Source organism: Perca flavescens, chromosome 1, assembly GCF_004354835.1.
Source record: "Perca flavescens isolate YP-PL-M2 chromosome 1, PFLA_1.0, whole genome shotgun sequence".
NCBI classification, from domain to species: Eukaryota; Metazoa; Chordata; class Actinopteri; order Perciformes; family Percidae; genus Perca; species Perca flavescens.
The window spans coordinates 23,926,508-23,954,269 of NC_041331.1; the positions used below are offsets into that span (position 1 = coordinate 23,926,508).

Consider the following 27,762-nt stretch of genomic DNA (forward strand, 5'->3'; position numbering starts at 1 on the left):
AAATGTTGAATTGTAGATTAAATGCTGAATAAGGTCAGAAGAATATAGCGCCCATGTAACTAATGTCAGTAGCTAGGCTAGTTTATATGCATAAAAGTAGCCTATAACGGGAGTGCTATGGTACGATATTTACTTCTAACTGTACTTTTCATTGTTTATTTTTCCATTTTCATTTTATAGATTAGATGAGAAAAAGGGAATTAGCACAGGTAGCACATACGTGAATCGGAAGCAAGCCAGGGTGTTTATTAAGCACATAGCTGCAGCTGAGAGGAAGACCCTTCAGTCAAAGATAGCAGCAGCGAAATTCCTCTCCTTTATGTCTGACGGGTCTACTGCAAGGGGGTAAGCTTCGCTTCAGAACGCGAACCTCCGATGGCGCCATTTTGTTGCTACGAAGCGATCACCTCTTGTTAGCATTACACTGACCGTCAGTGGAGAAGAGTGGCAGGCCAAGTTGGTGGCGTGTGCAACTGATGGTGCGTCGGTGATGACAGGGACACGTAAAGGAGTAGTGAGCAGGTTGAGAAGAAGTAACATGCACGTCCTGGGTATTCACTGTATGGCACACCGCCTGGAACTAGCTTTCAAGGATGCCATTAAGAGCTGCTCTATGGCAAAACAGATTGAAGATGTGCTGTCAGGGTTGCATACATTCTATTGTAAAAGTGCTCTCAACAGGGCAAACCTAAAGCACAGCTTCAAGATTCTGGGCCAGAATCCCTTTGTACCAACTAGGGTTGGAGGCACCAGGTGGGTTTCTCACCTCTTCAGGACCATTGACCATTTTTTGAGGGGTTACCAGGGACTTACCCAGCACCTAGACCAGGTAAGCTAAATAACAGTGTAGAGAACTCGAATGTTAAGTTAAAAGGTTAGGTCCGTTTACTGTCAGGAATTTGTTCAGTGTAATTTAATAAATTGAACTAACTTACACTTATAAAACACTTATATAAAAATGTTTTTTTTTTTGTATAATTTTGTATAAAGATTCAGTCACCAGATGCTGAAGGGGTGAATGCAGTGCAGAAGAGCAAAGCACGCCACTACTTCCAAACCTGCCGGGATCCAGCATTTTTCATGTTTTGAAACTTCATGCATGATTGCCTGACTCACCTCAGCAGCCTCTCTCTGACTCTTCAAACCTCAGCTATCACAGTGGCTGAAGTACACAGCTGCCTGACAGCCACCCAAACATCCATCCATCCATCCATCCATCCATCTTCGTCCGCTTATCCGGTGTCGGGTCGCGGGGGGAGCAGCTCCAGCAGGGGACCCCAAACTTCCCTTTCCCGAGCAACATTAACCAGCTCCGACTGGGGGATCCCGAGGCGTTCCCAGGCCAGGTTGGAGATATAATCCCTCCACCTAGTCCTGGGTCTTCCCCGAGGCCTCCTCCCAGCTGGACGTGCCTGGAACACCTCCCTAGGGAGGCGCCCAGGGGGCATCCTTACCAGATGCCCGAACCACCTCAACTGGCTCCTTTCGACGCAAAGGAGCAGCGGCTCTCTCGAGCTCCTCACGGATGACTGAGCTTCTCACCCTATCTCTAAGGGAGACGCCAGCCACCCTCCTGAGGAAACCCATTTCGGCCGCTTGTACCCTGGATCTCGTTCTTTCGGTCATGACCCAGCCTTCATGACCATAGGTGAGGGTAGGAACGAAAACTGACCCGGTAGATCGAGAGCTTTGCCTTCTGGCTCAGCTCTCTTTTTCGTCCTGGCGGTGCGATAGATTGAATGCAATACCGCACCCGCTGCGCCGATTCTCCGACCAATCTCCCGCTCCATTGTCCCCTCACTCGCGAACAGTGCTCACAAAATACAAAACCAGGTGAGTGTCAGAGAACTGAAAAGTTGTGTTAATGTGTTTGCTGCTTAGCTGAATATCTTAAATAAACTTACTAATGTAAATGTACCAAAGACCTGGGCCCAAGCTGAAAGCCTGTATGAAGGAGCACGAGAATGATGACAGCGTCCTAAACCGTGTCATGAAGGCCAAGTTTGAGCTGCTCGACAAACTCTGCCAGAGTCTGCAAAGTCGCTTCACCGACATGACCATAGGGATTCTCCAAGCTACAAAGTTAGTGAATCTGAACAGTTGGCCTGACGCAGATTGTCTAAAGGTATGTATGTGGTTTAGGTTCATACATAACATTTCATCTACAAAGTCATGAAAGTATAGAACTCAATGTTGTTTCATTATGTCCGTCTCTTTTTCAGAATTTGATGAATCAGAAGTGGAGGAATTAACTACAACTTCCAGAGCATCCTGATATCCTCGGGGGTCGCTGTTGAGCTCATCCCAGATCAGTGGACCATACTCAAGACCAGACTGTATGAGATGGGAGAGAGTCTCCACATGAAGACCTGGCCAGAAATCAACAGGTCTTTGCAACCGCAGTGCCCCGACATCCTCAGCCTGGTTGACCTCATTCTCACCGTACCAGCCTCTACTGCAGACTGTGAAAGAGGCTTCAATCAAATGAAGTTAGTGAAAAATGACTGGAGGTCCCGTCTTACATCAAGAAGCCTCTGTGACCTACTGACTGTCCAGCTATCCAGTCCCTCTATTGAGAATTATGACCCCACCCCTGCTATCCAGCTCTGGCATCAGGCTAGCATCCGGCCTAGAAGGCCAGAGTTCATGGAGGGGAAGAAGAACGCTCAGGAAAGCACCTCTGAAACTTCAGAATCTGATTCTGATGAGCAGGAGTAAATTGTACTGGGAGGGGGGAGGATGGGTGGAGGAATGTTAGTTTTTTGTTTAATCTGCCCTACTCATTTAATGAAATGTATATAAGTTTGTGTATGTATAAGAGAGAAAGTGTCAGTGTTTCATTGAGACTTGAGATTAAATAAACTGCTTAAGTATTGTAGATCTTGTAGTATTAATTTTCACATGCAGTTACACATTGTCGGTTAAAAACCAGAAAGTGGCTGGTAAAAACATTGAGTAGCTGGTAGATTTTGAAATCCACCAGCCACAGTGGCCGGTGGACAAAACATTTAATTTCGTGTGTGTGTGTGTGTGTGTGTGTGTGTGTGTGTGTGTGTGTGTGTGTGTGTGTGTGTGTGTGTGTGTGTGTGTGTGTGTGTGTGTGTGTGTGTGTGTGTGTGTGTGTGTGTGTGTGTGTGACAATTCATCAAGACCAGAGCCAAGCTCCTGTGTCTTGCTTGCTACCTGCTGGTTAAAGAGGGGGTTAGCCCTGGAGATAGCTGAAGACAACTTCAGCACAGGCTCACTAACTTACGGTGGGCTGGCTTTAAGGAGGACCAGCTATTTTCATTTTAGTGACAAGTTCGTCCAAGTTTTACTTTTGTGATCTCTAGCTTGCCAACTGAGGGAAAACACAGATTAGTCATAAAACCTAAACAGGATGAATGTTTTATGATCCTCAGTTTTTGATTTATGATCCAAACATTTTAACATATGTGAGTTAAACTAGACTTTCATTAAATTATGCAATTGCTACAGTACAAGTTATACAAGTAGTCTAAAATTAACACTGTTATTTACTTGTCTTTTTCATGGTGGCCCTGTAACCTGTTAAAAGGACACAATGCGGTAAATCTGTGATTTATAAGCCTTTCCAAATGTTTTGCAAATAAAGATAAAAAATCCTTTTGTTCAAATTTACAGTGTTTACACACATTTTTAGTATGTACAAATCATAAATATAATCAAAAACTTCTTCTATACAGATAATATCGACACTGGTAGATATCGGTTATCGGCCATAATGGCAATGTTAATATTGGTTATCGTATCGGCTAAAATTCGATGCATCCCTACAGAAGATAATATCTGCTGATCAAAACCTCTCACTCCACCAGCTGCTTGTTACAAGTGCTTTAACTTCCCGTATCGTTGGACCGGAAGCATGGGTCTATAAGAAAGACTTCAAGGCCAGTCGTTGCATGCGTTAACGCTACGATGTTCACAAACACTAAACCTTTTCTCTGAGACACAATAGAAATCACTCCTTCATACACACACACACACACACACACACACACACACACACACACACACACACACACACACACACACACACAAAATGCCTGCAGGCTAAAACGGAAAAGTTGAAGGCCATATGTCTTCTCAATAAACTGGTTCTGCATTTATGTATCATGTATTTGATGCAGTCCCTAATTGTGTAATAACCAGGAAGTATAATGTAGACACATAAACATTTCATTGTTCTAGTATGTTTTTGGCTTTAACCTGTTAAAATGTCACTATTTTTTGATTCAGTGAAAGGTGATTATTATGTAATCTTTTAACATTCTCTAATTTACACATAGCAGTGTTTTTAATGTCTTGTAAAATTCTTACAGTTTCTTTGAGTTCTGGCTTCACATGCACATGGGTGTTCCTCCCATATCCACAGGAAACAACTCTATTCAGTCCTCATTTAGACAAGAAAGCAGGGACATAAAAACAAGAAAGCCTACAATTAAGAGCAGTCCATTTATTTCCAAGCCTGGGAATTCCTGAACGGAAGACGAATAGAGCGAGTGGGGTTTTCTGTTTTGTGTGAATCTATTTTTTTACCTTTGAAAATACATTTTCCATACACTGCGATTGTAAAACCTGTCTCTATTTTATTACCGTGGAAGCAATGACTCAGGTTTTTATTATTTGTATTCCTTTCTTCATTATTCTTTTTTTGTGTCATATGTGCTTTTATTTGCACAGAAGGGCACTGTCTTTGGTCTAATAAAACATATTTCTGGTGAACAAACAAAACAAAGCTTTTTCATTCACATCAGCTTATCTCAGTATTTGAATACAAAACAGTACTATAGAATGAAAATTCATTCACCTGGTCATTTTGTTTTACTGACCAATTTGCCATCAAAATTTATTGCAACATTTTAAAAATAATCAGCAAAAGAAAACATATTAATGTGTCATTCTCATTGGCTTCTGGTTTAATATTAGGAGTAGAATGAAATGAGATAAACAGTTGGTGGTGCTAATTCTCAAGTCGGGTGCCATTAAACCACTGCAGAAGAGAAGAAGAAGAGGGCACAACAAGATTACGTAATAAAGGAGCGCCAGTCAAATCTAAAACAGTGTGAAAAATGTGATGTAAATATGTATTTGTTTCATGCATTAATTTGAGGAACTTTACAGTCTTAGACTTAAAGTGAATAAGTATCACTCAGGGTTTGAAAATCCAGCCATGGCACATTTAAGTTCTCTACATAATGCAGTGTGCAACTGTAATTAACAGCTCTTTAAAAATCCATTTTTTCTCTGGACACCAAAAGAAATCAATACTTAACTTCAAATGACCTTATTGAGCTGGATAAAAGGCTTTATTGTAGGGGCTGGGTCAGGAGTGGTTGAGCTAATGTGTTAGTTGAACAGTGGGGGATTAAAGGTGAGGTGTTCTCTCAAAATCTTACAAGATATCACAAAGCAGCAGGTCACTAACCTGAGCCTTCCTGGAGACACTGAGAGGATTACAGCAGCCAACCTCTGCTGAACTGTGCCTGTATTCAGACAGGGCTGAGGAGGCAAAGACAGCCTCTTTATCACTCAGCAGGTCCAGCCCATTCTATTTCCTCTCTCCCAGCTCTACGCCTCTCAAACGAGGCCAGAGCTGAAACCCACTAGTCCCAATTGCAATATACTCACAGGGGACCAATTTGCACAGGCAGCCCTTGTCTGAATCACTCTATCAATTAGGAGCCACTGTGTTATCATCACATACATTATTGTAGAGGCTGGCCTGGCCATTGTGTTGAGGTGTGCCTCTCAGGAGAGGGAAAGGGATAAAATAAACGACCAGGGAGTGAAGCCACAGTTGGACAGGCTGCTGGACTAATCTGAAAGGACGGCTGTAATTATGAGTCTCCAGAGGAACTGGCTGTGTGGCGAGGCCGATGTGTGAATATGGCGCTAACAGTCAGGAAGGTGCACTGCCCCCCTTCTCCACAACAAAGTAAGACACTGAGTCAAATCAATATTTTCAATCTCTCAGGATCAATTCAGCATCTGAGCACAAAGGAAGACATGTTGACTGTGACCAATATGGGTAAATGAAAAGTCAAACTTTGTGGTCGTGACGGGCTGTTCTATCTCCAATCTTTTGTAATCATGAGCACAAGCTAAGGGAGTCTGGAATGAAAGTTGTAATTGAATCCAAGTTTGGAAAGAGGCAAGGCCCCAAATAGTTAATGGAAATACCCCTGATAGTCACCACATAATAATCACGCACTTACTATTACATTATATTGGGGTCAGCTCATAACACAGCGCTCTGGATGAGAGAATAAAACTGGCATTCAGATTCAATTTATATGTTGATTACACAAAAATGATCCCATCAGTATGAGAAGATCTTATCAGAATAAAAGTGTTTCATCAATGGAATATGATGTTATCAGCACAAAACATGATTTCTTGAAGAGAGCATGAAAGTGACACTGCATCTTTAAGAAGCCTGGATTCTCACTGTGTTTTAGTCAAACAAAAGCAGCCAATTGGGAATGTGCAACCTGAAACCAGAAGCCCGCCTCAGAGGGCCTCACGCAGGCCTCAGAGCAGGGACACACCCCGTTTACTCCTGATTCAGGCAGGCAGAGAGCCACGGCCGGCTATCCAACCATTCAGTGCAAACACGTCCACATAGACGGTCAGAAAATCACAAAAAACTGACTCACTGATAATTTTGTCTGGCTTCTTTCTAGCAAGACAGTTCTGGAAAAATGCAGGGGAAAAAAACAAACTTGGACTACATATTATAAAAAACATTTCAAAATGTTAATAAGACATTTCCATACATTTTTAGGATGATCTGAGGTGCTATGGCAACTCTAAGTTTATAAACTTGCCACTTCAGATCATGTTGCACTGCAAATTTTGTCCACGATAAATGTGGGAACGGAATATCTACTATGCAAAGCAAAATACAGAATCTCTGATTTAGAAAGTCAGCTCTTATGTACATAAAATCCTTTCCTAGTAACATCTCATCATAGTCTGGTCAGTATCGGCACTGCTCACACCTTGAGCCCCTCCATCACCACTGTTAATGGTAAGCAGCCCTGTGAGGCATGAACCCCCCAGACAACATGAGGCTGTAGGCAGGATCTCACTCAAGCTACAACCATCACAACATAGACATGAGGTAGAGCTGAAATCAGGCCCCCTGAACAGACTGCCATCAAATAATATGCACTTCAAAATCAATTCTGCTGCCGAGCAACGGAGGAGCTTCTAAATGTAGATCCATTTTGGAGCCGAGTCTCATTAATTGCACGTTCTCAGAGCCACAGAAACACAAATGGGTCATAAGCTAAAGATATGTAGGAATCAAACAAAACAAGCATGGTGAAAAAAACTATATCTCAAATGATCTATTATCTGGATGTTTCTGTCAGCTGTTGTCCAAACATCCTGACTAGCGTCCACTGGGCATTTAAGACCCATGTGTGCAACTCATTTGCAGTGCAAAACAACAGGTGCAGAGAAGGACTGTCAGCAAAAGGTTTGTTTAAAGAGAAAAGATCACATTAAAACATACAATATTTGAATTACACAGGTCAGCTGTTGTGTGTGCCTTTGAGGCCTGAATAATGCATAAGTCCAAATTAAAGAGTGTGTCACCCCACTGGAGAGACAGAAAGACAAACTGACCCCCATACGTCCGTCGCCCTTTCTTGGATCACACCCATCTTCGAACTCTGCCTTCCTTTCCACTACACACCTGTAAAGTTTCGTAACCACATGTTTCATGGATGGTTGTGATGCTAGCGCGGTGACAAAACCTGTCTGCAGACAGACATATAAACAACTAGCACACTACTCAAATCCTCTTCTGTTGTAGTTTCCACTACAGTAGGTGTCTCCAGGACCACATTTGGCCATAATGACACAACACACAAGTGTTGCTGATGTGGCTGGTGAAAAAGACATCTTCATATTGACCGGCAATGAATACATAAACACCCACAAGTCTAAAAGGTCACAACCTAACCCTAAAATCCTAATTTAAAATGACTTACTCCTCCCTCATCATACCTCCATCAATACTATTTACACTTTTGACAGTTACTCCTTTTGAGAAAGACATACAATAATTGGACTTTTTTCACAACCATGTGTGTGAAAACACAGTAGTCTTACACCGACAATGGCAAGGGAACAAATGAGGGATTATTCTGGAGGTGTGTGATGCCTCTCCTGCAATGAAGTTCCTCACACTCCATTCTGCGTGAATGTAGGTGACTCGGAGAGCCTGAGCTTATCCCAGAATTCCTCATTATCTGCCCAGCAGGGAGGATCAGGTCCGCTCACTCTGTCTCAGAGCAAGCTCGGCCCGGTGAGACGAGCCCCAGAGGAGCACAGAGCTGGGCCATCGGGGGCAAGCCAGGTCTGCTCATTATATCTAACTCATCCTTGGCATCTCTGCAAACCAAGTGCCACTTAGTTCCCACAGGAGGGGTCTGGGCTGGATCACTGACGAGATGGCAGCGCAAACAGCAGAGTGGTAATAGGAAAAGCTTTACATCAAAAGGCACACACATAATGTCCAGTAGTCCACCTACAAGGTGAATATTACAACATATAGGAATATCTCACGTATTTGGATACGGCATTCCATATTTATAGGATAAATATGCTTTTAATGGTATGATTCCTGCTACTGTTAATCAGAACCAGATTTATAACAGCTATAATGACACAAGCGTAAAAAGTACCTTAAAATTCCCATGAAAAGTGATATATGTCTCCGCCATAAGCGTTTGAAAAGACAACTCGCCTCTTCAGCAGCAAAAACAAGAAAGAATACATGGATGTGGTATAGCCTGCAAGTAGAATATTTATTTACATATTTATTTGTCAGTAGATGGAATAAAAATCAGTTCTTTCCTTTTTTCCTCCCAACAGTAACTGAGAAAAATTCACCAATGTCATTTAGCTTGACAGGGCAAGTGCAAATACATAACTCAATGAATAAACATACAATTTGAGTGAAGCGTGTTGTTTCATTTATCAACTCTATTTCTGGGATAAATGAATGCAGCCTAGCACAGCAGGTGAATTATGCAAGTGTAGAGTCTTAGGCCTTTGGCTAGAGACCAGTGCCCTCTATTTCCTTTTACTTTTTAAAATATTCTCCCAAGTAAACTCTGGGGCCGTGGCAAGTTCCGGCTGATACAGTCTATGCAGATGTGGTGTCTTCCAATGCAGTCACAATTAGCCTCGGAGAACCAGCACAGCGCCAGCCAACACTGGTCTCAGCACATCCGAAACACTTCAGGTAAACACTGCAATAGGCTAAGAAGCAGGAATTAGAAATTGTTTTGTACGGCAACACAGTTGCTATAGAGACTGTTGCTAATTAACTGCACTCTACCCCAGGATAACAAAGGGCTTAAGGGCACTCAGGGCGGCTCCTCTTGTGATGAGCTCTGTGTATGGAACACTATGCCATCCCCAGGGTCTCGCAAATACAAAATACCTGTCTCCTTGTAGCCAACTTCCTCAGATGCCACAAGAGGTTTTGTGTGGGTCGGTCTGTGGCGGTTTTAAACCCTATGGACCTGGATTACAGCCCCATATCAGCCTCACCATGATTAGCTGAACCATTCCTCTCTTAAAAGACAAATCATTGGATGTTTTAGACAAATCAATCCCTTCTAGCAGCATGGAGGACCACTTCATTGGTTACTTATCTCTGATGGTATTTCAAAGAAGTGTACTGTTAGTAAGGAGCATGGCCCAAATGGGAATCCGAGGCATCCTACAAAGAACACACATTCACGTGGCAAAACACATCTTTGTTTTTATATACCCTAGGGCATGCAGCCAGGGTTTGGATTACCAGCTGCAACAGGGCCACTGGTATTGTTTTCAATGACTGTTTTTGGGTGTACGTCATCATGGCAAAATGTGGACCTGGAGACACCTACTGTAGCAGGAACTACCACAGAGGCAGTTTTGAGAACTGTGCTAGCTGTTTATAGGTCTGTCTGTGGCCACTGCCCCCTCACTTTACACCTCTGGCCCGTTTGGCGTTGCGAGATGGTCTCCAGTATTATATTTTTCCAACTGAGTTTTCTAAATAGTAAAGCTACCTTTATACATTTGACTGTTTTTTTTTGTCTTACAACAATACATCTTATGCTCCTGCACCACATAGTGAACAGGATAGGTGTGAGATTTTAATTGGCTCACCGGTTATACACGGTGGCTCAGATGAAGCAAAATACTTAAATCTACGACACTGAGCATTGAAATGCTAACATTTTAGCCTATGTCATAAATGCCTTGCACAAAAAAATGTATATTGCAAAGAAATACTGAATAGTGATTTTTACTTTTAAAATATTTAGACGCATTTGATCAATCACATGACACAGTGAGAGTGGGGAAGACGTTACATTTTCCATCCTTACAGGGAGGTACTTTAGGGTTAAACGGGAACAATAAAACCATTTCTATTGAACAGAACATGCAAAACTGCCTTAACATACAACTTGACAATGTGTTTGCTTATTTTGACACAAAGAGGAATAAGGAAATGGACAGCTGAGTTGAGTCACATTCCAAGCATTCCTCAAAAGATTCAACAACACCGAGTTAATTTTTAACACAGTTAATCCATACAGCTGGCCACTCCCTACAGCTTAGGCTTTATTGTCTATAATTGATGGGAAATGGCTACAAAACATTTCTAGCAATCAGTACTCAGCACAGATTGTCCTGATGCAGATGATGATAGTTCTAAAGACCATAACAGCATGCATACATTGTATTGTTCCTGCTCTAATTTTATATTGTACTCGAATAATAAATTGACTAAATCTATTAAAAAAAAAGTGTCTGTTTCGGTTTTTTTCTTTTTAAGAAAAGACCCATGGCACTTTTAACGCCTTCCTAGCTTTAGGAGATTGTCACAGTTCATGGCATGATGGGATTGGCACTGGGATGCAGCAACAGTTGGAGGGCTGAATAACAAGCCCTGTCCCCAGAAAAAACACCAATACATCAGACTGATACCAATCTGTCTTCTGTAACAAGCACAACAAACAAACTTTTCTGCCTTTTATCTAAAAAAAAAAAAAAAACATAGTTGAACACTGGCCTTTCAGCAGTATTGTCATCATTTTTCAACATGAAACCATGAATTAGATTTCCCTGACTGTGTCTTTTCAGTTTGTATACATGTAAGAACATAATTGTACTCTTTTGTCAAACAGTTCCATCAGTAATGGTAGGAAAGCCAGCTTAGTGATTCTGCTACTGGTGAGACAATGTGTAACCAGATACAGAGCACATCTGGCAGGACCACACTCTATTCAACACTACAGTTGTCTCTTCAGCAGATTTTAAGGTAGATTCAACACCACAGAAACTAAACATTTCTCTGGGTTTGTTATTGGGGTTTTGAATCTTTTTGAAGCAACAATCTTTGAATGTTTCAGTTTGTAAATGGTAGATTTCAGTGGGATGTGTTTTGCCTTAGTTTACGTTAAATAAATGCCAGTTACAATAATTCAAATTTATCTATCTAATTTGAGTGTAAGATTTTAAAGAGAAGCACCTAAAATTTACATTTAAGGTCTTCAATTTGGTATTTAATGCAGTAAATGTAAATCAACAAGTATGAGTCACGCTGAGTTTCTACTTGCTCCAAAACTTGTCAAAAATAATTAATTAAAAGAATATTTAACATTTTTAACGTCCAAGTCTACTAGAAAGCTGAACATTTGCATCATATTGAGGATGTCCACTGAGTAACAGCGAGGCCGGTACTTAGCACTGCTCATTTATAACTCTAGAAAAAAACTGTCATGCTTTAATCCACAGCAGAGGGACAGCTTCTCTGGCAGCCTCGCTCTGTGTGGGGACGAGGGAATTGGAGGAAGAGAAAGTGGGGAGGGTCCTGTTGTCCAAGCCCACATCTTTGTAGTGGCAGCTGAGAGGTTTCACTGCAACTCCTAGAATTTACATTTCGTTTGGCCGGAGCGGGTCACATGACAGCTGCAAGCGAATGCTCTGAGGGGCTTTCTGCTTTCACTTGACACTGACTGACTGGCTGTGAGACGGTCCAACACCACAGAGAGAAAATATTCCCTCTTTCCATGACATCACCCAGCCAGGAATGGGGGAAATGGAGGGAGGAGAGGGGGCACAGCTGGTGGCAGCTGCAGTACCATCTGCTACTGACTAAAAGTTCATGCTGCGTTACTTATAAACTTGCACTTCTGTGAACCAGAATAGTGGCTGTATGGTCACCATCACATCTGACATCTTATAATATTACATTGCTGACCACAGCCATGTATTTATGCTTTTTTTTACTTTTTAAAGTTAAAATGTTAAATAGTTGAGAGCATACACTCATTCACTTTTTTGCGATACCACTCTCATGTTTTACTGTTAAATATGAAACTACAACCAACAGTAAAAAAAAAATGCCCCATACACAACCACCTATAAAAACACAACTTGTCATTTTTACGCTTTATTTCACAAATGAGATAAAACATGTCAATTAGTGCGCTTTAGAGGTGCTGATAGGCAGATTTTGTTTGAACAAAGCTAGGCTAGCTGTTTCCATCTGCTTCCAGTGTTTATCTCAAGCTAAGCTAACCAGTTGCTGGCTGTGACATGAGTGGTATCTATCTTCTCATCTAGCTCTCAGCAAGAAATCAAATAAATGTTTTCCCCAAAATGTCAAACTATTCCTTTAAGCTCCCTCAGTTTTCACCAACTACACGGATATGCTTGGGTAAAACTCACACTTACACACATCTGTACTCACCATACATCTTTCCCTCATCAGAGAGGATGATCTTCCTGCGTCCACAAGGAGGATAGATGGCCAGGGCCTCCTGGAAGCTCTGTTCAATATCAGGGCTCCACACCCCCTCGGCATCATTGTCCATGGGCTTGTCTGCCGAGTCGCTCATCCTCTCCATGTCCTCGGCAGGGCTCTCGCTGCCGCTCCAGCTGCTGGGATCAATCGTGGCGGTTGGGCTCTCCAAGCTGAAGCCTGGAGCAGACTAGGGAGAGACCTGAAATTCCCCAAAAAACAACCAAACGTTCAATTTCAACAACAGAAAGGTTGACATCTGCTTCCAAAACAAACCACAGTACACACTATTGGTTGAGACCACAATATGGAGCAGCCTAGCTGTTCTTGACATGATTTACAATAGATGTCATGGATTTTATCAATTGAACAGTTGCTCTTAGCTTCATATATTTTAACAAAATGTAACAAGTACCTCATCAGAATTGTCAACCTAAAATTAATTCCTGGAGCTATAAATCTGGGTGGGGAAATAAAAGACCAGCATTTGATACTCCCCCACAACAGGTGACACCATGGTTGTAGTTGGCAGCTTCCAGATGTAAATGTGTGCAACTCTGTGATTGTAAAGAAAGATATTTCTTCAAAAAAACATTCATGTTCAGCATGACTGTTGAAAATAAGAAGCTGGGTGGCTCACGTCACCAGTCAGCCAGTTGCAATCCATGACGGCATATAGAAACCAGACACTCAAGCCAAACAGAGAAGCCATAGGAGTTTTTTTTTAGAGAAAGAAATGGCTGGAGACCTGCAGGCATCACAAGAAAACTACCATTTACAGACTGTGGCTCAATCCAAGAACCGGCCCCCTTTGTGAGTCTTACCAAGCTGCTCACACAGCTGGAGAAAGTCTCATTTCACCAGCGGCTATTGACAAGACCAACAAGCTCGTTGGTGAATCCGCAGCTAATAAACTGCATCATTGACTGCATCAATATGCGGTGACAGCATCTTGAGCAGAATGCGTTGCATGTCCAGTAACATAAAACAGCAAACTATCCCACAATTTATGGGAAGTGACTATTACACACTAGGTACATCTTCATCAATGCTAGGCACGCCCCAGCGAAGCATGTGTGTGGCAAGTGAGATTCAGCAGTGTTGCAGTTAGGGCTGTGACAATATGGGTTTTTTCTCAGTGCTGTGAAGAAGCAACGTATCACAGCAATATGGCGGTTAACCGCAACCCCCGTTACGAGAGTAGCGTAAGTTACAGCGAGAATGGCAGGTGCGTTAAGTGAGTGACATCAGTTTCTGTGTGGTCGCCGCAAGGACAGCGAATATCTATTTACTATTTAACAAGCTATCCCCTTGTCAATAATTTTTTTGTCATTATTTATTCAGCAAATAAAATTTCCCTCAGTGTTTATCGCTAGGGTTGGGTTGTAAAAAACAACACAGACGGTGCGTTCACTTGAAATTGGTAAGCCTCATGGTGCATTCAAAGTTTAGTAAAATACCCTTTTCTCATCTAGTGGTTGTATTGTCGTTTTTACAGCAATTTACTGGTTATAAGTTATTGGTATTCAATTTTTAATAAATCATTTAATTTTGACCATATGGCCTTAGCAATGAACAAAGCGTTCTCTAATGTCGTTTTGTGCGAATCCTTTTTTTTTTTTTTTTTTTTTTTTTTAAGTAAGCACCGGCACCGTTTTAAAAGTATCGTTTTAGCACCGATATCCGAAAAAAACCAAACAATACCCAACCCTATTTATCACATAAGCCGCTTAACGATTAGGAGAAAATCCGATGAGATCGAACTTACAAACTTTGTGTAGATATTCATGAAATTCAATTGGATTTTACGGTTTCCATAAGGATTTTTTTCATTTAATATTATTAATTTGCATAAAAACGTGTTGATGGAAACATGGCTACAGACCGTTTAGAAAGCTCTTTTGTCAATAAAGTGTTTTTCGGGATTAAGCTATAAGCAGAAGGAAACTCCGCTAGCTGCTTGGCTAATTTATGCAGTGTAAAGTGCAATGGTAAAACACTGAAGCCCTATCCCGTCCATCTCAGCTGAGAACAAAGACATTTCTGGCTGAGTCCGTTCCTTTCCTACTGTGTATTATGTATTCAATTAAACATTACCTGTAGATATCACAAGCAGATACTTAAGCCTAGAAATAATTCACAATAATCTCCATAATCTCTTAAACATAGGATAGAAGACAGTCAATGATGATAACTTAACAATGATTATTGTGTTCAATATATGTCATATCACACAACATATTCACTCCTGTAACTTTCATCAGCAAAATATTAAATAATAAAAATTAACAAAAAATGCCGTGATGGCGGTGATGCGGTTATCGCCACAGCCCTAGTTGCGGTCAGCATATGTGTAGCCTTCATGAATGGAGTGCATTCTGCGCATTGGCTTTAGCAGCCACACTTACTAGAACTTCTAGTAGAGCTGGGTTATTTATTGATATAATATCGATATCGTGATGGGGGACTAGATATCGTCTTAGATTTTGGAGATCGTAATATCGCATAAGTGTTGTCTTTTCCTGGTTTTAAAGGCTGCAATACAGTAAAGTTATGTCATTTTCTGAAAGACCAGACTGTGGTAACTGTTCTATTATTTGCCTTTACCCACTTAGTCATTATATCCGCATTACTGATGATTATTTATCAAAAATCTCATTGTGTAAACATTTTGTGAAAGCACCGATAGTCAACACTACAATATCGTCTCTGTATCGATATCGAGGTATTTGGTCAAAAATATCGTGATATTTGATTTTCTCCATATTGCCCAGCCCTAACTTCAAGAGATTTTGACAGTTTATTAAGGTGGTAAAATTACATAAGAAAGAAACATCAGAATTTATTTAAAATGTTGTGTTGAGGGTGCAGTGAGAACATATCTTATTTATCATTTGGAGGTTGAGTTTATACTTAATGGAAGAGGTGTGCTGGCTTAAGGGGTGGACAAGCCCAAAAACGGACACAGCAGATAGCATGCAGTTCTGTTTATAGATCATTGGGTGCATGGGTGGACATGTTCATACATTTTTGTCATTATGTACGGTCATACAGTCTTCAGAGTCGTACATTTTAACATGACAGTCTGCGCGTACCCTCATGGGCAGATCACATCATTTACGTGACTCAGGCCTTTACAGTCATGCATATGCGGAAACTATAAATTTGACTTAGTGTTATCAAACTATAAAAGAGTGTAAAAGTTTTCTCTGGGAGCTTGCCAGTTTTTGTCAGACTATCTTGCAAATGCTGATGAGCAGATTAACATATTGAATGTGTCCATTAAAGGAAAAAAAAACTGTAAATAAACTGGTAAACTCAAACCATGGAAGACAAAACTGTCTTAATTGTGGGTAAATAAATGCATGTAAATGTTTGAAAAAGCTTGCTCTGAGGCACAGCAACTGAACACATAAACTTGGAGGAATAGCCTACAATGAAGGCACATTGTCTGAAAGGCAAATTCTGACCAGATCCAAGAGGGAATAGGCAGGGCAACAAGTGGATAAGACATCCGTGAGTATGCTCAAGAGGAAATTCTCTGACAGGCTGTATACACGAGGCTCGTTTCAGATGGGTTTTTTATTGTCCAAATCAGCTGTCTATACCGTAACGGCTCCTGCTTCACTAACTCTGTGCAACTTGAAATGTTATTTTATTCATCACATCCATTTTTTCCAGATAAACACAATAAGTACATGCTTTTATATTGGGCAGTGAGCTCTGTCAAACGTTTCTGAGTCTAGTAACATGTCGAATGGACAGAGTGACTTTTTTATCTACAGTCTAGTTCAAGACAAACACAAAAACAGATTGGACTTTCAATATAAAAACAATCTCAGTGTGTGTCAATTGCCACCGCCTTGATTCACGATCTAAAACACTTTTATGTTTTACTTCCTTTACTAACAATTCACTGAGGTTTCTCTCTTTTTTTAATCTCTCTCTTTTTTCCAGACAACTGCTTCCTCCCTGAGCAAGATCCCATTCAAGCAGCACAAGCTGTCAGGAAGTGGGAATAGTGGCATATGTTTCTTCCAGCATGTCAGTTTGTGAGGGGGAAAGGGGGGATGGGAGCAAGCTGTTGGGGGAAAAAAACTCCCAGAGAGTGGAAAGAGCTTTTACTGAAATCCGTTTTTGTGTGCCGACTGCTGACACAGCAGAACTAACTCACAAACTGATGAGGGAGGGGGGAAAATTCCTATTTCAACCACTAACAGGCTGGGACTCTTTCTAGATGTGCTCCTCTCATCCCAACCAAATGATGAACTGTCCTCGTAATCACTTACATCTTACATTTTCACAGCAAGATGGGGTTCCAAAGAAAATATTTGTTTCTATCATCATTAAGTCCAAACATTGAATTACTGTGAGATTTGTAAAAAGCTAGAGTTATGTTAAAAATGCCATGACTTTGCACAAATATTTTTTCTCTAGAGTTGCTGCCAATAGGTTTCAATAAAGCTTTATAATGTATAGTCTACTAAAACATTCTTGAGCACAAACTCATTCCCACACCTTTATCAAAACAACCCAAGGGAAAAACAAATATTACAGCTAAACTATAAGTATACTTATATCCATAAATCGATAAAAAAAAGTTTGTATCTTTCTAAATCTCTTAAATAAATAATAAATTGTATTATTAAAAGGAACACGCCGACTTATTGGGAATTTATCTTATTCACCCTAACCCCCAGAGTAAGACAAGTCTATACATACCCTTCTCATCTCCATGCGTGCTGTAACGCTGCCTGACGGTTCCAGCATTAGCTTAGCCCAGCACAGATCCTGCAGGTAATTGGTTCCAGCTAGCCTACTGCTCCGAATTGTGACAAAAGTGACAAAATAACCCAACATGTTCCTATTTACATGTTTTGATTTGTAGAGTCACAGCGTGTACAAAAAAACAACGTAACATGAGACACAGCCGTCTTCTAACAGTAAACAAACCGGGAACTATATTCTCAGACAGGCTTGCTGCGAGCATATCACTCCGCCCAAGTACTATATTCTTCCGCCTGAGAATATAGTTCCCGGTTTGTTTACAGTTAGAAGACGGCTGTGTCTCATGTTACGTTGTTTTTTGTACACGCTGTGACTCTATAAATCACAACATGTAAATAGGAACATGTTGGTGTTATTTTGTCACTTATTTGGAGCAGTAGGATTACTGGAACCATTCACCTGCATGTTCTGTGCTGGCCTGATGCTGCTGGAGCCGTCAGACAGCGTTACAGCACGCACGGAGATGAGAAGGATATGTATTGACTTGTCTAACTCTGGGGGTTATGGTGAATAAGCTAAATTCCCAATAAGTCGGCGTGTTCCTTTAATGTAAATGCGATTCATTATTAAACCTCAACTACTACTATCCTATCAATAAGGGCCATGGCCATAAAGGCTATGCAACACCTCAATATTCTCATTTTGCCAAAAATAAAATCCGAGCAGAGCATTCAGAGAGGGAAGAAAAAAGTCAAGAATCTCAAATCGCTAGATCACTGAGCATGTATCAAATCACTCTGCTACAGATAAACATTAATAATTCTCTTCTAAAAAAAGTACCCCATAAACAATGTTTCTCCAGAGGGCTTTTCTCTAAATTGAGATCAAAACTAAACAAGTCAACCAACACATATAACACAATAGACCTGACAACATTGGATTTTTCAACTCAACTTCTACCATACTCTTTTCAAAGCAACGACGGATAGATTTGTGTATTGTTATCAGTGTTTCCCACAGGTTGAGAATTTACTTGTGGTGGTGGGTGGCGCAGGATGTGACAGTGCAGCATGTGATGGCTGGGTTCAGTAATAGACTAGTCAAACAAGGGTTTATGAACTATTTGTTGAAAAAATGACTACATAACAAGATAATTTAGAAATAAATATTGACATATTACACAAACCAGACTAGAAGATTATACAGATATAGATAAAGTATAGTTAACTCCTGTTCAATCATATTATACTAGGGCTATCCAAAGTTAATTCTTGTTCATTTTGTTTGTCATAGATCACTGTTCGTTTTTTAGTTGTTTTAATCAGTGTTTTGGGGATCCTAATAATGTTAAACATCAGCTGTTTTGTGCTATACATGTCTGTGTTGCACTCATTAAGATCTCATCTGAACAGATTTCTCGCATTCAAACAACGCTGGATTGTAGTTTTAAACTTTTGCAGCAAACTTGGTGGTGAAGGCATAGTGGGAGACCTGGGTTCAAATCCCACTGTGATACATCAACCAATGTGTCCCTGAGCAAGACACTTACCCCCTAGTTGCTTCAGAGGCTTGGGACTTCTGACATATATAGCAATTGTAAGTCACTTTGGATAAATAATAAACTAATAATACAAAATTAAACTTAATAAAATCGCAGATTTTATTCACGCTCAAGTGCATAAATACAGCTAATGGGTACAGGCATGGAGAGAATGGAACTGAAGGCTCAGCTAGCGACAATTAGCTCCAGTTAACTCCATTACGTAGATCAGCTCGAGCAAAGCACACTGCCGCGGAGAGGGTGAACAACCAGACTTTGATGTATGACGTCCGGGATGCTTTCAGAGCGGTGTGGCCACAGCATTTCTACAGTTTATCATACAGTTAATCCCACGGAAAGCCACAACACCACAAGCAGCATGCTACTACTAACTTTAAAGATAGCCTCTGAGCCTGAAGTGAATCGTTGATGCTGAGTCACGCATGCAGTAAACCTGTTTGAGTCGTGACTCACTCAGAGCTTTCACCCGACTCTTTAAATTAACTTAAGAGTCGCAAGTCTCTAGTATCATTAACTCGGATCAGTAGAGTCCTATTACAATTCTATCAAAAATGATAACAGCACCACACACAAACCTCTTTCAACATTAGCTACTACTAGTCCTAGCCATCTTAGCTGCCAAAAGCTTTATAACTTACAATTTCGTAGGCAACCACAACTTCACAAGTCAACTCAAGCAACTGAGTGAGCAGAGAGACAGTCCGAGACAGGTTATAGGAACCTCCCAAACCGCAGACTCAGCGCAGGAAACATTGTAAGTTTGCCTCGGCTCGCCTTGCAGACCATGGAACTCATGAGTCCTCGACAAATCATGAGTTCTCGCAGGAGTCAGTCAATCCCGCGAATCAGCTGGCTACGTTGTCATGAGTGGATTTGATTCAGACGAGCGAGTGAAGTCTCTCCTCAAGCTCAGGGTAAAGCAAATCAACAACAAAAGCCATTCTTTCCCTTCTGAAATAACATACAATGCTCTGTATGTAGCCTAGCTAGGCCTACTGTAGGTTTGGTGTATAAATGTAGTATGTTAAAATGCAATTAGGTCGAGCAGACTAATGTCAGAAACATTGCAAGCTCACCTATAGATCAATACTCACTCAAGTGACTCGCACAACCTGGATCAGTTTAATGAGTGACTCAGAATAACCCGAATCCTTAATAGGAATCGAGTTTGCCAGGCCTAGCATGCAGCATGTGATGTCACGCGGGGGAGGGGCTGGAGGCTGCTGGTCTGTGTGCTATAAAATCACATTGTCGATTGGAAAAAAATTTAATTTGAATTTTATCTTGGGTTTCGTCAGCGACGGCGTGAGGATATCTGATTGAAAAACGGTAGTGAGGAAAGAGCGCACACAAGGGGCTCTTTTCACTTTTCATCTTAATCTCATCTGATCAATTCAATAGAGCTTGGAATATCTATTTTTGCACATTATGTACATAATATGGAAAACGTAAAACAAGATACATTGTGTAGGTTATATTTTTTTGTCTTTTCTATTTTTTAAGATAATTGTTTGGGCATTTTAGGCCTTTATTTCCGACAGAACAGCTTAGACTTAAAATGGGAACATTCAACAAAGGGCTGTACATGGGCGCGCGCCCTACCAGGTGCGCTACCCAGGGACCCATAAACATGTCTTTTAAAAGATCTACATACTTACACATTACAAAATAAATGTTTACGTAAAGACCATAACGTTAGACCTCTCTCTCCCGCACCATGGTTGATGCTCAACAACTGAGACCCTTAGCAAGCAAGCTAGTTTACTAGCACACACAAATAAGAAAAAAGTGCTAATAAACTGTATGTTACTACAGCTTTCACTGCTGTGGATGCACGGAGCATCCATCTTGGATTTTGCTCGGGGTACTGTGAGGTTGTCCGACTTTCCGACTCTGAAACCCAACTTCAGAGGGGGTTCCATTTGAAGTTTCCAACTTGAAACTCGGAAATTCTAACTTCCGAGTACAAATGGAACACACTATTAGTCTTTGCAGTGTGTTCAAGTGCAATTTTTTGGCCAAGACGAAGGCGACATCCGGCGACTCCACAGTCTTGGTGTGTCAGAGCCTTAAGACCCCAGGGGATTGAGGCTTTCAAGATAAATATGAAGTTTCACACACAAGTTAAGTAATAAAAGCCACACAGAGGTTCTAAAACAATTACTTTTAGATTTTGGCCAAGAACTACCCAGCTGTGTGTCGCATGTAACTTTGCATCTACTCTTTCCTTCAGGTCATCCAGAAGTCCAGGCATAGGCTTCATGCACATTTCCACCTAAATAGATTTACTGCCATTTTATAAGGTTTCTGAAATGCATTCGCAAACGTTTTATTCAAGCAGTGCAAAGCCTCAAAAGATGTCAAAAGTATGCTATGTTGATTTTACCTTTTTACCATCTGCTTCTTTGTCGTCTGAGTAATGTTTCCTGTCTTGAATTGAAAAACAACAAATTGTCTGTCACAGTCTTTATCCTGATCCTTTCTTAGTTTTTTTTGTGATTGCTTAGGCACTATCTCACACTCTACACACAAACCACAAAACTGTTATCCACACCAGCAAAACATTATACATCTTCAGCAAAAGCAAACAATTTTTGCAAAACCCTTCAACCTCTTTTAAAAATGTCTTATACAGTGCACACAAACCATCAGTTGAATCAGCCGACGAAGCACCAACTACGCACCGATAGTAAAAATGAAAAACACTTGTGGCTTTTGCTTTTTCTGTGTGCAGGGAACAGCCATTTGCAATAAAGTTTTGTCATACATGTAGTAAACAAAGAGGTACACACAGGTATCCAAATGTGTAAAGGATAGTTGTGTATTCCGAACATAACACACTATCAATACAAATAAGGGGAAAAGGGGTTTTCTTTTCTCAAATCTTCTAACACTCCTCAAACAGCAAAAGCACAGTAGATATTGACTTCCAAACCAAATGTTTACCTCTGGCCTATTTATAGTGCTGATGTGTAAGTGAACTCATCATCTAAAAGTGTTTTCACATGTCAATGTGGAAAGGCAATTGGCAAAATAGTGAAGCAATGTAGAGACCAATGTTTACAGTTTTGCTAGAATGTGTTATTAAATTGCAAACTGAGTGTAAAGCAGTGACATGTGTTTATAGCTTTGCAAATAGTCTTATAAAATTATATACTGCGTGTAAAGCAGAGAATGTGCATTCAGTTTGGCACACTTGGTAAACATTGGCTGTGTTGATGGTTTACGGAGATAGTGAGTTGGTGTTTAAGCATTCAGAACAAAACAAATTCCGAATGCTAAAATGGTTTGCACTGAAATGAAATCATTAAACTTTAGCTTGGTTGCTGCAAATAACATGTTTGGAGAATGTGCAAACTAATCATATGAACATGAATAAAATATGAATTCAGACTAATGCAACAAATTAGCAGCCATAAATAATTTATTGAAGGATTTAAGCAGTACTTGTTAACTTATATTATTTATAGATTTTAGCAACATAATGAGTTCTAGTTATTAGGTAGTTATATGTTCCTACAAAAGGTTATGTGAAGCTACGCATTAACATTAGATGTTAAATTATTGCTATTCCTTTATTATGAATTGAGCCAGTATATTGACCCAGGTGTATGTGGGTCCAAGATATTTATTGTTTGGATGACCTGTGGAATTATAATTCTACCTTTTTTTCATTCATTCAACTCTTGTTCATCAATGCTGCACTGTCAAAACTACAACTTTGTTTATAAAATCTCAAATTATTACCAATATAATGTGGGATGTAGTGGAATAATGAAGCAGGAAATAAGTTTGCAGTGAAGGAGGAAGAGGATGTGGGGTAGAGTCATTTAGATGTCCACATAAAATAGTGAGTGCATACTTTTTCTATTACATACCAGTATCAGTAAACAGAAAATCAACATATATTGATCTATCGAATTATCTATATCTTCTCATGTCAAATGAAGATGGGGTTTGTTGACTTGTCCTCATACGAACACTGAAATAATACAGGATAATAGGCATCCCCATCCTAAATAGATGCGTTTTTGAGCATCCTGTGACATCAAATGGATGTTGTCAATGAAGACGGTCTCTTAGTGCCTTAGAATCCGTGGACTAATTATGTCCTTTAAAAGAAGGTATGAATGTCACCCATAGAAACACTTGTGGCTTACAGATAATTGCATACTTCTGTCTTTGCAGGGTGTTCACCATAGAAATGGTCTTATTTGTGAGATGCGGGGTGGAGATGGCCTGCAATGCAATAAGTGAGTGTGGTAGCTAAGCAGAGTAGTAGCTGTGACATGGCATTATGGGAAATTACACTTACCGTGAGATTACATAAACCACTCACCAAGCTGGAATCCAGCTCCTTAAATTAAGAGAACCCATTTCACCCATCAAACAGAGCAAGGTAATGAAATAGCAGATGAGGTCTCAAATGTAATTTTCCATGTGGAGTTCTTTTGTGTCGTTATCTCAGAGGGTGCAATAATGATTCTGTGAATGACTTTTGTGCACCCCATAATGGCCCACAGTAGTTAAGGCCACAGTGTGTAAAACTATAATTACCATGTGATTTCAAAACTCAACATTTTCAGCTAGTTGTATAGACATATCCTGGCCTTTTCATAATTATAACAGCAATGTCAAAAATATTCCATTTTGAGCAACACAATCAACTATGAATATTTGCATTGACTAAAATTCCATTCACTTTCAAGTTATTAAAACTAATTAATTACCTCGGTTTATGGAATGAAGTCTTTGACGGCAGGTATTTTAAAGACCTTGAGATTTCTTTTACAGGGCAAACTAAAATTAATAAAAAATCTATGGAAATACGATATTTACAAGGCTTTACCACACACGGTTAAGTTCAGGCATGCAGTAAATCAGGGATGCAGTAAATCAAAATCAACTGAATAGGTTTGAGCCCGAGTCTTTAATTTAAAGAATATACATTTTGGATCACACACTTAACCAACTGAATTTCAGAAAAGAAAACGTGGTAGATGGCAGGGAAATTTTTAATTATCGCAGTCATGTCGAAAATATGTCCCATTTCCCAAACACCAAACTACACAAGAGTTACCCCTAACCCATGTCAGGTCGAAACTATTGATTCTGTATTGTATTTTCTATTAAGTTTCATGAATAAATCTACATGTTTGGAGTACAGATGAATGAATAAACAAGGTTTTCAATACCAATTTCCACGTGTCCACTGGAGAGGCTACAAAGCTTGCTTATGCTGCCTCTGATATTGGCTATGGCCTAGTGTTTATTTCATGCCTCTTTGAACCTGCAGGCTGAGATGCCGTGAATCTGTCTGATATCATTCCACTCAAATCTGATCCCACCGCCCAGCAACCATCAGGCCACTGTGGGATCAATCTTTGTTTGCTAGAGAATAGGATTGATTTACAGGTTCTGTCAAAGCAGCCCTCTTTACCTGCCTCAGACTGAGAAAAAGGTAGCAACAACACGACCTGGAAAACATCAGATATGTCGGCTAAAGGTCCTCCACTCAACAAAGGCAAAATTGACTTTAAATCTAAGACACAAGCAATTCTCCTTCTGAGGATACATCCCTGTCCTGCCAGTAATACCAAAATATATATATTTTTTAAATACAATTCACTATTCAACCACAAAATGTAATGAAAGCTCAGAAGACATTTGCCTATCAAAAATTTGCAGTGCATTCCAGACAGAATATGCCCATGTCACCGTGGTGCGGAGTGCGAGCGGAACACATAAAGCTCAGGAAATTAAAGCTGTAAATAAAGGTCCGTCAGATAAAGGATCTCCTGACAGTTATGAGAGCAGAGCAGGCCGAGAGCTGGCCGCTGGCTCATTCAGGACGCGTGCGGATGGGCAGGAAAAAACAAATCACAGTGATGACGAGCATGAAGGCCACCATTTGCATTTGGCTCTGCCAATTCACACCGACTTTCATCGCTTTTCTTCTTCTTCTTCTTCTTCTTTAGCCATCATTTACCCCTTATATACTTCTTTCCTCCCTGTCTCTCCCCATTCCTCTTTTCCTCTCTTTCTTTTTTCTTTTGGCAACTCCTGCATGTCACACTGGACTCATTCATCATAAAACAGCCCACTGAGAGGTGCTGTGTTTTTTATACAATTTACCAATTATGTATATTGTGACTTTATTTTGGGGATGCCTATGGGTGCATTAAGAATATATTAGCACATAAATATCTTTGAGATATCATCATCAGTAATGTAGATATGACACCCAACAGGTAAAAGCATGTATTGTTCATAGGATGCTGTACCATATAACATATTGCCTAGCTCTAGGAAGTTGAGTTTGTTTGTTTTTTGGCAGACTGGACAAAAATCTGACATACCTTAAAAGTTACAAGGATGTTAAGAAAATTCAATTTAATTGTCTGCACCTTTTTGGCCATGTACAGTTTGAAAATACTTGGCCATTTTCTATGTCAACTGTTTGGCATTGAAAGAAGACAAAGTCAGCTATGTAAGAAATAATCAAAACCTGTGACTTAGTGATATTAAAGCCACCCTATTCACTATTCAGACACACCACACTACACTAGGGTAGTGACATGATCACAAAAATCATAAGCCAAAGTAAAGCTAAATTAATTTTGGGCACTCTGTGGATATTGAGAAATAAGGATCCAAGGTTGAGACACTAAGCAGGTAGTTATTAAGCCTCTGGGGTGTAAGCAATTTTTTTCCCCCAATCTTTCGGTCGCCTGGTTTCCTTGTGTAATAATGCTTGTATAACCTCAACCCTGTAATATCAAACAAGTTATAGACAAAAAAAAAAAATTCCGGACAACCTGGGCTATCAGGATATGTATGCCGCAGGGTTTTCACATGAATGTATAAATTGTTATATGACTTTAAAGAAAAACTAAATGGAAATTGAATCTCCCAGAAATGTATTCATCACACAAAACAATAATGAACAAGAGTTTTGGCTTTTGAAAATTGTTCTCCAAAGTCTTGACAATCAAGGTAAACAAAAATAAACACCCTCACTTACACAAATAAAAAACTATACTGACAATAAGTCACATAAAATATGTAAAAACACAATAAAACTAACTAACTATTTAATCTACACATTATTTAAACCGTTATAGCATTTTTCAGCTTTGCAGTTCCAAGAAAGTAAGATGCTACCATGAAGCGACGCAGAGATATCTTGTTTTGCAGAATATCATATATAATTTCATCACTGTGGATTAGGGCTGGGCGATATGGACCAAAAGTCATATCCCGATATATTTTGGCTGAATATCGATATACGATATATATCCCGATATTTCTTTTCCACAAAGTGAGAGTAGTTCAGTCAAAGTCAAAGCCAAATATAACATGTCACAAGTAGTTTCATAGAAACCGACTATTTCAGTGAACAGTTGCAAAATCAAATGAATAAATAATAAACAGGTTATATATATCTATACAAAATATCTTCACACTTAGATTTTTGATAAATAATCATCAGTAATTTGGATATAATGACTAAGTGGGTAAAGGCAAATAATAGAACAGTTACAACAGTCCGATAAGTTCAGAAAATGACATCACTTTACTGTAATGCAGCCTTTAAAACCAGGAAAAGACACTTATGGTCATATCACGATATTACGATATCCAAAATCTAAGACGATATCTAGTCTCATATCACGATATCGATATAATATCGATATATCGCCCAGCCCTACTGTGGATTTATTGTACAAATGTTACAAAAATACACTGCAGTTTCAGTTGGATTACAAAGCTTCTGGAGGGCCTACAATTGCAAAAGAGACCTTGCTGAAATGCCGCAGATTTTAGCTCCTGGATGCAAAAACAAGTAAGTGTCTACACTGCATTGATCTAGAGATATTGAAAATTAGATAAAAGGTATCATTTATTGTCGTATACTACATCGTTGGCCCCATAGGGTTAAGTAAGACATTATACTAAAATGCTACGTGTAGCCAACACTAAACAAAAAATTGAATCACTGTTTTCGTGAATATTCGTCCATCAGCAACCAAAAACTGGTTGAAAAACCATCGAAACATCTGAACATATGGAATCTTGAAACCATAGCATTAAGATACCATTCAGTGAGAATAAATTTGGCAATTTTCTAGATTTTTCTTATCGTCAACAAATCCCATGAAAAAAAAAAACCCAACAACAAACTAATTGTAACACAGACAACAAAGGTTGTCTATGTAGCTAAGCCTAATACAACGTATCCCTCTGTGCCATAAAACTCTACTGTTACTATAACTATTAAAAACATAAATGAGCCTCGCCATTGCACTGCGTGACATTTATGACCTTTATTACTATGAACATGGGCACTGTAAATCTCACATACACCATTCTGCTGACTTAAATATATATATATATATATATATATATAAAACGAGCACCAAATGTGTATTAATCCGCAGCTGAAAATAGTCCCCAACAAATTCTCTACTTGCGCCTGTTTAGGGAACGTTTCCTAAAAACTACAGTGCCAAGGTGTTTTAGAAAACTATTTAGCCTTAAAAAATATAAAATAAAATATATATTTGTGACCTGAAGCTTTATGTCTTTAGTAGGAACAAATGGACTGAGGGCCACAGACAGGAAATTGAGA

At 39.8% G+C, this 27,762-nt stretch overlaps 1 protein-coding gene across 7 annotated transcripts in view; it reads right to left on the reverse strand.

Moving 5' to 3' along the window:
- The window catches only part of tead1b (TEA domain family member 1b), a 67,220-nt gene that overhangs the window by 32,829 nt on the left and 6,629 nt on the right, over window positions 1–27,762 (reverse strand). For all 7 annotated transcript variants that reach the window (XM_028591865.1, XM_028591711.1, XM_028591786.1 and 4 more), the window contains one exon: window positions 12,791–13,043. In XM_028591865.1, the coding sequence (XP_028447666.1) occupies window positions 12,791–12,947 (157 nt within the window). In that variant the 5' untranslated portion in view covers window positions 12,948–13,043. The remainder of the gene's footprint in view (window positions 1–12,790; window positions 13,044–27,762) is intronic.